The 13520-nt window shown below is 41.6% G+C and overlaps 1 protein-coding gene across 6 annotated transcripts in view; it reads right to left on the reverse strand.

Moving 5' to 3' along the window:
• The window catches only part of nhsl1b (NHS-like 1b), a 104285-nt gene that overhangs the window by 55301 nt on the left and 35464 nt on the right, over window positions 1–13520 (reverse strand). Inside the window, exon 1 of one of the 6 annotated variants that reach the window (XM_023400456.2) lies at window positions 3955–5391. The exons of 3 other annotated variants lie outside the window; for them this stretch is intronic. In XM_023400456.2, coding sequence (XP_023256224.1) covers window positions 3955–4204 — 250 coding nt within the window. In that variant the 5' untranslated portion in view covers window positions 4205–5391. Of the gene's footprint in view, window positions 1–3954; window positions 5392–13520 lie in introns of those variants that run through there. 2 more of the 6 variants (XM_023400454.2, XM_023400459.2) reach the window with 2 other exon arrangements.

Consider the following 13520-nt stretch of genomic DNA (forward strand, 5'->3'; position numbering starts at 1 on the left):
AATCTTCTAACTTGCATGTTAACATGGCGCACTCATTCACTGCCAACACCAAAAATCTAAATGAATCAGAATCAGAGTCACTGAGTTCATTTTGCTTAGTGACTTGCTGTACACGGCATATAAACAGCATGTAAGAAGCAGTACTATAATCATGTGAAGCCCAGTTTCCCAGCTGCCCTGCAGCCCAGACAAGGATTCAGACTCATTCCTTCTGGTCTCAAAGTAAAGAAAGGCTAAGAGGCCCCTAGCAGTCTGGCCGGGGCCCGAATGTAGGATCTTTTTCTTGATATGCCCTTCCAGAGCAGCCATCATGTCCACTTACTGATCGATTCAGACACACACAGCCACTTAGGGCAGATCAATGGAGTTGATTGAGGAGATTGATCAGGTCTTTCTATGTCATACATGTGTGTCAGAAAGAGAGAGAGAAAAAGAGAGAGGAAAAGAGACAGAGAGAAGGTGTGAGTTCACGTTCTTGACGTATGAGGCTGAGATAAAACAGCAGAGATAATGCATCACCTCTTTTTTACTATTACTTAACTGTCGCCACCTGCAGGCTTCTGACCTTATGATCAGAGCCGTTTCACTCTAGTTATCAGCAAAGACAAGAGTCCCAATTCTACAATATCTCTTAAATCTAAGCAGGTCTTTGAGGATGTAAGTATACAGATTATAGACGTATTAAAGTGTGCTGCTGTCAGGCACCGAATACCCTATAATGCATTACACATTAGGAGCTGCTCGCAGCTGGAATAAGTAAAACCAGTTGTGGGACAGTTCCAGGAATATCTCATAAAACAGAAAATAAGTATCACATCTTTGGAAAAACCATTTGCTGTCTCTTTGTGAAGATTAATTGACGCTGGCGTTCCAAAACTGGTGTCCCACTTGTGGCACACTATTGTCCAACAACTGAAACCACAAAGGAAATGAAGGCACTACTCACAGCTGCAAAAGGTAAAAATAAATTCTGAAATGATGGCGATACAGCTCCGCAAAGATCTAGTAAAGTAAACAAAAAGACAAATAAAAACTAAAAATAATCTTTTGTAACACACTTTACTTTCTCTTTCTCGTTTAACGCAGCAGTGCACCATTTCCTGTTGGTATAAAATAAGTACGCTGATTTCACACATACTAACTGCAAAAAAAAAAACACCACACTATAGAGATTAGTACATAGTACAGCACATAGTGTATACAGCTGCTGTGTGGTGTCTGCTGGCACTGGTCTTGTAGCATTTCCTGTTCCAGTGTGAAAGCTATGTACAAGAGAGAGTTTTATATTGTTCCGTTTATTTATTTATTGTTAAAGCTCAAACCATCTGCAACTATTTGGATAATTGATTAATTGTTAAAGTCATTCTCCAAGCTACAAAGCTAAATATTACCCAGTTCCAGCTGCTTAGTTGTGAGGATTTGCCGCTTTTCTTTGTCTTACATTATAGTAAATTTAATCTCTTCGGGTTTTGGATTGCTGGTCGGACAAAACAAGCCATTTTAAGTTGTCACCTTTAGGCTTTAGGAACATATAATGGACATTTTTCACAATTTTATGTCAAGTCACAAGTGAGCATTGTTTATCAACCTGAAGACAATTTCACCGGGACAGCAAACAGCAGCTTGCGTACCAGATGGCTATCTCTTACACATGATTGGTTCAGAGTTGTCCCAATAGGAAGGTCAAACTGAACCACACCAGGAAACACTCACTTGCACACCCATTGCCTTGGCAACTGGGGCAAACACCCAACCAGTCAAGCTGAAGGCTGCGTCAAAATTGCAGGTTTTGGAGCCACAGGCGCTCATTTAAGGGCTATATTTACACACAGGCACGGTGCGCGGCTGCCCATGTGTCTTGTAATGGGTCCTGGCAGGCGTGTGGAAGCAAGATCCAGATGTTATAAATACTTCAGGTTCATCTAAAGAGGTATTCCTATGAGACGTTTCCTCTGTGTGGTGTGCATTCAAACAGCACTGTATGGGCTTGTGCATGTGTATGCTCTGGATGGAATAGTTTTATATTGACCTGTCTATGACACTGTCTCTGGCCTAGAATTAGCTATAAAAAGATATAGACTGTGTGTGTGATGGATGGACAGAGAGAGACAGAGAGAGAAAGAAAAGAGGGTGTGTGAGACAGCAAAAAGCACAGTAGGATGGAGCAGGGACAAAAACAGCTCAACTTAACAGAGTCCCTTTCTTCTGCCTGTTTAAATTCGTTTCTTCATCCTCTGGTGCATTCTCTCCAAGCTTTGTTGTTAGTTAATATCACCCAATGAATAAACACTCCCCTTCATTCCTTGGAGATTTAGTAAATTAGTAAATGATCAATTATCATAAATTGGAATCGACCAATTTGGATGTGCTTCCTGACTCTACCAAATAACCTATCAATCAATCAATCAATCAATCAATCAATCAACCAACCAGACTAATAAATGATCACTAATAAAGAACTCTAAATGAGGTTATGTCAAAAAGTCATGTAACACAGAAGAACTTTCCTGAGCTAAGGTAGGATGATAACACTGAGTATAGCACATTCACAGCAGATGTATTGAGGTGGAAATCTAAAGCCTTGGGTTTAATGATGATGTTCCAAAATGGTGACCGTTTTATCTTTGCTTGGCTGCAGCTTCTACCCTTTGACTTTGAGAAAAAATGTCAGGACCTCAAACTATTCCAGCCATGTGCCGCTCTGAGCTGTTTTAGGAAGGGGCAGGTTCAGAGGTGATAGAGTGACTATGAAGGATTGAGACACGCAATAAACGACAACAGCAGCAACAAGCTCCACATTACTGTGAGGCAACAAAATGGCAACGAATGCTTAGATTACTTCATGTTTTTAATTTGTTAGGCTACAAGTAACAACAGATGCAAATATGTATTTTTTTAATATGTTTTAAATAAAACACACAAAAGACTAATACCAAAGATGTTACATATGTTGAGACTGAATTATTATTATGATATTATCCAAGATGATATTATCTGAATACTGACAGTAATTTTAATGGGAACAATTAGTGTGAGTTATGATTTGGATGTAAAACTAGCCCGTGCTGTCCTTGCCGATCTGAGTCCAGATGAGAGACAGTGGCAGTGTGGGTCACAGTATCAGTGTCTTTTTCCATTCTCGGGTAAAGGTTAGGCTACAGTTACAACCAGTCACCAAAGTCTTATTGACACTGCTAACTGAATACACACACATGCATGTACACACAAACACACACACACAACAAATGAACTGATCAATAAGTAATGAGCCTAATCTAGAAACACAACACTCCTGAGGTATTGAGAGACTGAATGGTATTGGTATTCTTACCTAAGCAGGATGGTATCCAAATATAAATTGGAAATGTCTTTGCTGGAAGTGAAGTGATACCTGAAAATTATTGTTCTAAAGCATCATCACTTGGACTGAGCGAGGAGCTATCCAAGCCTCCACAGACACGCCCACACATACAAATGCGCCCTCTCCCTGGCACTAAACCACACACTCGCATCGCCACCAGCCTGTGACATCACCCGTGCCCGTGACATCAACTGCTTCCGGACTGACGATCATTGTTTACCTATCGTGGACACAAAGTGCCCTTTGACCTAACAGTCCCACTGACTGTGCACACCTCCCACCCACTCCCTGTGTCAACCAGGAAGTGTCAGGAACATAGAGATGGAGAACAAGGGGCCATAAAAAGACAGTGACCCACTTCTTGCATTGCTTGTGCAAGTAAACAAGTCATTTACTGGCTTCCTGGTTGAGAGCGAGAACAAAAATCCATTCAAACGAGCTCAGAGCATTGTGTGAAGTTGTGATGCAGCCAAGCAAAACATACCGTGTGGCGTGGTGGGTCTGCTTCTACAGTAACATATCAAACAAACACAATCAATAAGCAGCGACATATTGTCACATTCCTTTCTTTCCTTCTCTCTTTCCACTCTCACCTATTTTATGTTGAGGCTGGTACACCCAGTTGTCGTCATCATCATCATCCTCGTCTCCGTCTGCAGCGTGAAGGTGAGTGTGCGAGTGCGAGTACGCGTGGCGATTGTGGACGGCGTGGAGCTCGTTCTGGCTGTGGAAGATGCGTCGGCTCTGGTGGGAAAGAGTGGACACGCTGAGCCAGCTGAGAGCCCGAGACAGGGCCGCTGGTTTCTCCTTTCGAAAGGACGCGGACCTCCTGTCCCCTCTCATCCTCACTCAGATAACAGCGAGTCTAAGATGGGAGGATGTAGGATCAAAATGTATTTAAAGCCGAGTTTTAATCTGAAAAAAAATTAATCCTCGGATGTAGATCCTTAGATTGGTTGGTAGATGTTCGCTCTAAGTCCAAATCATGAGATTCCAAGCATTTCTGAACACAGGATCCAGATCTGCACACATGCTCAAATGCTTCAAGTTTAACTATTAAATTAGTACCAGGAGGAAGTTCAGCCATAGCCCAGTTTTCTTTGACTTTGTTTGCACAGTTCTACATCATGACTGTGACCCGGACAGTCTCAACTTCCAACCTCTTGCTCTTTCAATTCATCGCTCTCGCATGAGCCAAAAGCCAGACTAAATCATCTCCCTTCCTTTCTTCTCTTCCTTTGTGCTTAAAGACTCCGGGCGTGATTCCCAAACCCAAAGGGGCAATTAGGCAGTCCAGCAATCTGGAAAATCACCACCCCTCTGCCGCACACACTCACATACACACTCTTGTATGTGCACACTCACTGTTGGTTGTAATATTCCTCCGTGGTGCATGGCATGGTGGAGAGAGGTTTCCAAATTGCATTAAGATACTTTTTGATCTTACCAAGTCAGTGGTTGTTGTTTACGACCATGTGTGCCCTTGAGTGTTGTTATCTCCAGTTGTTAGCGCACACACACCAGCTGACATGCACCGTCTCACCGCCAGGCCAGACCAGACAAGACCAGGGGGGTGAAGAGGTTTCAGCGTCCCTGGGTCTATTCCCAGCTTGATGAAGTTACATGCACACTCACACACTGGCATAAACACACTCACATGTGAAATCCTCCCGCCACAAGTTCCATATAGAGATCCTCTATAAAGTGTGTGTGGCAAAGACGACGAAGTTTTATCAATGCTTCATCGTTATTGGTGGTGAAGGACGGGCACGCCATGTAAGTTGATGTAGTGAAGAAAAGAAAAAAAAGTCCATGTGGATGTTGACGGCTGTCTGGATCTGGCTCACCAATCAGCTGATCAGCACAGGTGATAAAGCAAGAATCAGGAAAGGAAGCCCACGCCTGCTGAACACACATGCAGCGTGACGCAAAGAAAGGCAGACAATAAAATACGCGCTGGTGAGGATTCCCTGATTCCCGCTCTTGGTCAAGTCCTCAAGAGTGTGACTTCAGGAGTTGAATATGTGTGTTGTGAGTATAGGGTTAGGGTTACACCCAACCCTAGTAGCCACGGTGCTGAAATATGAGTCAGCCCGTCCCTTCTTCCTTCCTTTCCTCCCTCCCTCTTTCTCTTTTCTGTGATCCCTGATCTCTGCCCCTCCCCTCCATCGGTTTGCCGGCATGGCAACCACTCCTCCCTCCCTCCTTGGCTCCTTTCTTTCCTCCCTCACACCTTTTTTTCCCCACTTGTCCCTCTGTTTACTTTCCTTGTTATACTTGTCATCTCTTGTCCATCAGGTGCTTCCTTTTCTGACAGAGAGATGGTGCTTCAATCCAGTCCCTCTCAACATACTGCTGTAGGCTTCAGTCCATAGTGTCTTTCATCTAAAAAGACATTTTTAATGTCAGTTTGAATAAAATAAATGAATGGAGCAACTGCTGTAGGCCTGCAGGGTCAGAGTGATTTCTCTCTGGACAAACGGCGCACAAGGAAACCAAGCTGTATGTTTAAGTATATTTTAAGACGAAAACAACTCAGAGCATTACTGTAGCTGACATTCTGCCTGAGGTGCCGGAAGCAACTAGTTCAACAACAAATTTAGAGGACCTGAATACGACGTCAAACATGAAGCAATAGTGGCGATGAAAACACAAACTTAACAACCCTCATTTGAATATACACAACAAACAAACAAACATACCAGTCAAATATTTAAGCTACTGCACCAAAGTAGTTTTTTAGTTTTCAAAACTTTTATGAGAAGTATGCAATTAGTGTACATTCTTTTGTAAAATATAATACACAACGCATACTTAGCTGCCCAACATATAGTTGAGGTAGGTTTAAATAGCAACAGAGGCCCTCAGGGACAAAAACAAAGTCTTTATGGGGCGCTACAAGTGTGTTAGGGAGGTGGAGTTTTCCCACCCAAGTGTAACCGCAGAGGGAGTGTGTGACCACCAAGGTGTGACAATAAACCAGCGCTGCGTGTGTGTGTGTGTGTGTGTGTGTGTGTGTGTGTGTGTGTGTGTGTGTGTGTGTGTGTGTGTGTGTGTGTGTGTGTATTGTACACATATCACAGCAGCCCCATAACCATCATCAATTCCTTTCATCTTTGGTTTAGACATTGATTTGAAGCTACAACTCCTTATTGTGGATCACCTTTTGTGTGTGTTTTGTGTGGCATGGTTGAGTTTAAACCTAGACTTAAACCCCCATCGCTCTGTCAGGTCCCAGACCTCATTTTCTTTTTCCCTTTAGAGAGGAAATCTACTATCTCAGCACTTGTTGTTTACACAGAGGGACAACTGCCAGCTACTGATGTCCCAACTAATAAACATGAGCACTCAGTCTCTCTCACTACCACACACATTCACACACACACAAATATATTTATCAAGACCTTTGCCCACACACATAAGGTCACAGTCCTTTAGTAACGAAGTCAACATGAAGGACAGAATAAAACAAATACAGGACAAAAAGTAGGCACTCAGAGCCAGTTAAGTCGTTTGATTTCCTCATTTCAGGAAGGAAAAGCTGTTTTAGTACCGTAACCCCCTACGGGGATTGAAAAGTCAAAGGTCATCATAAGAAGCCAGCATCCTGGTTCGACCCCCACCTCATTTCCATTTCATAAATCACCTTGTTTTCATTCCCTTAAAGCTGCACTCAGAGGCGTGACAGCAGTGACAATAGTCAATATGTTCAACCGGATGTGTGCAGTGGTGTAGTGGACATTTAACAGCTTTAGTTTGGCTGCTTCTGGTCAGAGGAGAATATCAACATCAGTATTTGACAGGTTTCAACTGGCAGCTCAGCTCAGCTGATCAAACAATTGGTCAGTGTTTGTCTTTAAAGGGCCAATCAGCAATTTTTTTATTTTTTTTTTACCTTAAATAAGTTTATTAAAGGCTGAGAATGATTATTCACATAAATATATTGAAGCAGAAAACATGAGAAATGTATCTGGCATTTTGTATTGGCCCTTATACTAACAGTCCTATCAATCAATTAGATAGGGGTCAAGATTTTTTTTTTCAAATTTCAATATCATCTTTATTTCAGTAATAAATAATAAATAAATAAATACAAGTTATACAGTGAGCAATATGAGATAATATTAGTGAATATAAAACTATTGTTTATTTGGGGGAAATTATAACATTGTCTTTTTTGTATCCTTGACTTCAGACATAAAACGGTATTATAAAATACCTGAATAATAATATTTTTACAGGAAAAAAGTCTATGTAAAATTTTAATATAAATCTATACGGACACATACACATTTTTCATTTACTTCCATATTGATGGTATTGAATACAAAGCTCAAATACTGGTGGAGAGAAGTTGGGTTTACAGTAAGTTAAGCAATAACTTAATCTGCAACAGCATCATTTCCGCACTACAAGGTTCCGGGCAACACGAACTTTCAGTTTAATAGTGTCACATTGTCACAGAATGCAAACGTGATTATAACATCACTGACGTCTGGCGATGATTAGCAGTGAGACAACGCAGACCCTAAGCAAACTGCTCAGTTTGGGAGATTTCTCTCACATGTGATAAGGAGGGAGACAGCAGGCAAAGCAAACACAAGACCAGACAATGAAGGACTAAACTTAAACTACTGGGTAATTAAAGCTAAATTACATGAAATCAGATAAGATTAAATGTTATTAGAAGATAAACTGGATTCACACAATCCTGCATCAAAGAGGCACACAATACAAAGTTAAATAGCCGATATATATAAATGTGTGACACTTCTCAAAAAGCAAGTGAAACGAAACATGTAAAAGAGAAACTACAACTACAGATGACAATGTTGATACGCTAAACGAGACAGTCCTTTAATCCTGCTGATTATCAAGATAACACATCTGACTGTGAAAAAACTAAATCCTGTAATTTTACTTAAATTGAGGGAGAACTTGCTAAACTGACTAAATGATATCTCCTGCTATATAAACACCACAGTGATGAAAAGTATCGATTTCATCTTGCTTCACAGACACACACTTGACATGCAGTCCAGACTTGTGTGAGAGAGAAGAGATGGTGACATAAGAGTGGCCTGGTTGCCAGGTAACCCAATCGGACATCAGAGGCCGGCAACGCCTGACATCGATACACACCAGCCACACACAAAAGGTAAATATAGCAGATAAACAAGCCTACTTGGATGCAACACAAAACAGCACACTAGGCCAACACACACAAGTACACACAAAGAAAGTATAATTTAGTGCATCCATGAGTCTTTTTTTTTTTACTTTTACCAAAGCCTTGGCTGAGTATCTCTACCAAATTCCAAATCCCAGTAAGTACAGTTTCACAGTGTGTGTCTCTCAGCAGTAACGCACTAACAGAGCCAGTTAAACACAGGGGTTCAGCTCCGCCACAGAGGAAGGCTTTTATTACACACCACCCCACGTTTACTGGGACAGTTATGTAGAAGTTGCTGTGTGTGTGTGTGTGTGTGTGTGTGTGTGTGTGTGTGTGTGTGTGTGTGTGTGTGTTTCTGTAGCATTTTGGAGACCAAACCTGTTGATAAGAGACAGTTTGTCTTTTTGGAAACAAAAACTGGTTCCCCCAATTTAGTTTCACTGCAACCACAATCAAATTAGGGTCCACCTCAAGGGAAATGAAGGAAAGAATGCTCCCCCTCTATGTTTGTGTGTGTATGTGTGTGTGTTTACTGTAGGTTCTATATTAGGTGCCCTCAGGAGGTGTTGGAATCTTTACAGAAGGAGGAAAGAGGGCCTCTCGTCCTTACATAAACACACGTCTGATGTACAAATGCATCTGTGTACTGTATACGAACAACACAAACATAGTGGCTTCAGGATTGTACCTTAGCTTTCATAATACACAGCATGTTTTTCTTGTGTGTTAAGTTCATAGTTTGGAAACTATGCACACAGCGCAGGTGTAGCAGACCAATTTTAATAACTTTTTTTTTGGGGGGGGGGGGATTTAAAGGAGACTTAAGTGTGTTAAGAACAGGTGCACAGTATGGGCAACCAAGTAAAATGCAATAGAGTAAAACATGCAAAATAACAGAAATTTTCCATACAGGTGTCCCGGATGTGTTTGGGAACCCTGAGAGTCCGATCCAACTTTATCATACGACAGAAGAGCATACTGTATCTGGAGGCAAGGCCTTCTGCAGGAGGTGGACAGAAGATCAAAGACTGACTGAAAGACATTGATTTGAGTGTGTGCACTCTATCCCTCACACAATACTAAAGACAGTATTATCTGTTGCTGTCACCTCCTGACAAATGTTTGACCTGTAAAGCTGTGAACTCTGAACCCTGACCTCCTTTTGAACCTGAGGGCTTGGCCTTCACCTCCACTGGCAGCATGTCTGTTTGCCTCATTCATTTATCTTGGTCTTCATTTCATTCCTCTTTGTTACATTGCTTCCTGACACAGAAGTATATTCAATGTATTTTTATCTCTCTCTGGTTCTCATCTATTATCTTACATTTTAAATCTTTCCACTCAAAACTGCTTTCAAGTAGGAAAGTAAGAAACTTCACATTTTCTTGAAGTTGTCCTACAGTTGCCCTTAACTGTCAGTCGATCAGTGATCATATACATTAATGTTATTAATAAGAGCACCAATCCTGAGTCGTGAACAAAGAGCAACCTCCCCAGTCTCCCCCGAGGCTCTGCAGAGAGATGATGTGTCACTCAGACTGACAGTAATAGACAAGGAACTCTGCTTACTGCGTGTGTTTATGTGGTATGTCAAAGAAACCACATGATCTATGTGTGTAGGATAACACGATTGTATAGTGCTTACATATGTTGTGCGGTGCCCCAAATGGGAAAGATTTACCACAAATATTCAAATGCATTGTTGTGCTAGTGTGTGTGTGTGTGTGTGTGTGTGTGTGTGTGTGTGTGTCTCTAGGATAACTCACTCAATTAGCTATCACAGTCCCAGCAGGGTCCATAGACTAACCTCATAGGGTGGCACGATGCACTTAAACTGCCACTAAGAATGATGGGAGGTTGGAAGGGTGAGGCGAGGCTGACCTTAAGATCATCATTGTTTGGTGTCAGGCTTCTCAGTACAATGAATGAACCATGAACAGGCCATCACTAGAAATGAAGAATGCATTCTCTTATGTTACTCAACCCTGATCAAACTACAGTTAGAGAGGGAGGAGTCGACAGAGAATAAAAGTGACTAATCCACATGATAATGGATATGGAAGATGAGGAAAAGGTGAGTCCCACGGTATAAAATGTCCCTCTATCATGTCTGCTGTCTAGCAACTTCTGACCTCCAGGGGGCGGGGCAGGGCAGGGCCACACTGGTGCCCAGCAACAGCCCTCTGGTGGCAGTGGAAAGACCTGGCCATTAATTTCCTCTGGAGCTTTGTAGTTACTCTTCATGGGGAAAACAACTACTAGATCTGGTCATGATTTTATCATTATGTCAAATATCATCCAACTGTTTATCCATTGCTGTGTAGTTTGCATATTATGTTGATTACTGAATTGATCGACAGAAAATTAATCTGCAATTTAATCGATAAATCAAGTCAAAATGAGTCACGCAAAAGCAAAAACAACAGTCTCTGTCAACAGTCACATACATGAGTATTATAGCTTTTCTTTATCATACACTGTATGATAGTTCAATGAATTCAGTCAGATTAAACAAGGGCTCTGGGAAATAATAACTTGCATTTTTGACTATTTTCTGATATATCCTGGAAAAAACAATGAATCGATTAATTGAGGAAACGTGAAACGCGGAAATTGAAAATCATTGTTGAATGCGGTCCTAATATGTCTATATCTTTTAAACTGCTGTACTATTTTTCCTTGTTTTTTTCTTAATCTTTACTTTTCTTTGTAGCATTTTTAACAGCAATGTTTTCAAGTTCGTTCATAATTAAGGGCCATTAAGAAAAAATATAAAAAGCTGATTAAAGCCTTACAGTACATTTATTCTTCTGGATCCACACACTTGTTTCAACATAATATGCAAGTGCTGCCTCACATTTTTAATAATCTGTAAATTATGTTCGATACACATTTTGTTCAGCCTTGTTGATGTGTAATTACTTTTCCTGACCACAAGGGGGTGCAATCAGGCTGCCATTCCTCTGTGGAGAGACATCTTCTCTGCTGGTCAGTATAACTTCACTGGAAGATTAAATGGGCCGGAAAATGTGTGCATCCGTGTGTCCACGTGTTTGTATGTATACACAGAACAATTTACTATCAGACTACAGTCAATTAACAGCATTATCTCATGGCCTGAAGGGAATAAACTATGTTTGTGCGCAAAGATATCAATCTTCAGTGAGGGATAACACTGCTATTTCAAACATCCAAGGCCTAAATTTGGCCTCTGTGGAACAGCCCCTTTGAGGACACATACACACACACACACACACACACACAGGGTCTCTTTGAGTTCTTGACAGCAACTAAGTTGGTCCAGACCCCTGTAGTCAAGTCCTGTCAATTCACTGTAGTTGGAAGACAAATCCCCTCATTCCTCCGGCCACGTGCTTCATTATTCCAACATCTATTATTCCAGTAGAAAGCACTGTGTGTGTGTGTGTGTGTGTGTGTGTGTGTGTGTGTGTGTGTGTGTGTGTCTGTGTGTCTGTGTGTGTGTGTTACTTAATTCTATTATTCTCTGCTAAAAGCTGCCAGCTTAAGCTAGAAGCACCACTCTCAGGCACCCCTCCTGTGTGTATGCACTTAAGAATGTGAGTGCATATATGTGTGTTCATGTGTGTATCCAAGAGTCATGTGTTAGTGCAGTTTATCCACAGAGACAAAGAGAAAAATGAGGCAGGTATTGAACTTTGATCTCTCACCCCTGACCAAAAGCAGCAGCTGACTCCAGGATTAGCTGTGACTATAAATCGGGCTTGTGTGTGCTTCTGTTCCTGAGATTAATTCCTGCACACTCACATATTTAATGTACAAATGCACCATCGTCAAGACAAAGGACAAGGAAGCACAGCCCTGAGCCACATCTGTGAAACAGTCCAGCATGAAAGGCTGGGGAATACAGTATATGAAGATGTGTGTACAGACTCCCTCTGTTGGTGCCGTAGATTTATGATCCTTCTGACCAAATACACTGAACACAAGACCAAGAAAAAAAGAAAGAGAGGGGAAGGGGGAGAACAGCAATGAGGTGAGACTAGAGCATGAAGGGAATAAAAGTTTGAGAAAGGAGTGGCTCTGTAGCTTACAAGACAAATGAACTCCAGTAATCTGAGCAGGGCATTCACACACTCATACATACTAACACACACACACACGCCCAGCAGGCCTGCGTCCAGTGGTTGAAGAGGAGAAAGGGTGCGGTCGACTCCATGCATTCCTAATCAGTCATGCCTGAGTGGTGGAGCTAGTCCAGCAGACCTGTGGCCAGATGTGGTTTGCATATGCATTGAACTTTTCGCGCAGAGTGTGGCGTTTATAAAATCATGCACAGATGGTGCACTTTAAAGTAGAAGAAAAGGACTGTAGGTGATGTGTGGAAATTCACCTATCTATTAGGGTTACATCTACTTTAATGCAGCCTTTACTATTTTCTATTCAGCCTCTGTACAGCTCTGTACTGAACATTCTGCAATGACTTGTACAAAAGGATTTTTCCCATGCACATTATGAAATCTGAAACCTGGCACAAAATGAGTTAAGCATTTCACCCTAGGTAAACCAAGAGAATTGCACTATCACTATGCAAATAATATACTGTGTGCGCACAGATGAAGAGAATCCACTGAGCAACTCAAAATCAACATCATATCAGGGTGGGTACTCAACCTTATTCAGTATTCAGTACTATGCTGTATGATGAGCTTTGCAAGTCCGATTGTCAAAAAGGTGTTCCCTACTGTACTAATGAACTGACAGGCAACATGTTTGTCATTGCAACAGTGTTTAACACAGGCTTGCGTAATTCGGACATGTGGCTGAACCTGTTTTTAAATCTCACCGGTAGAACGGCACATGGTAGAGAAAGAGTGTGTGTTATGTGAGTGTCTTTTTTTTTTTTCCCTTTCACCAGCCATGATTGAGTGGTGACAGCAGTTGGACGAGCAGATGTTTGAGAGGAAGCACCTGTCAGGACAGAGGAATGTTCAGTTCTAACCGCAC

This window comes from Seriola lalandi, unplaced genomic scaffold (assembly GCF_002814215.2).
Source record: "Seriola lalandi dorsalis isolate HSWRI2012SDOR001 ecotype SW California unplaced genomic scaffold, Sedor1 jcf7180002052504, whole genome shotgun sequence".
In the NCBI taxonomy this organism is placed as follows: domain Eukaryota; kingdom Metazoa; phylum Chordata; class Actinopteri; order Carangiformes; family Carangidae; genus Seriola; species Seriola lalandi.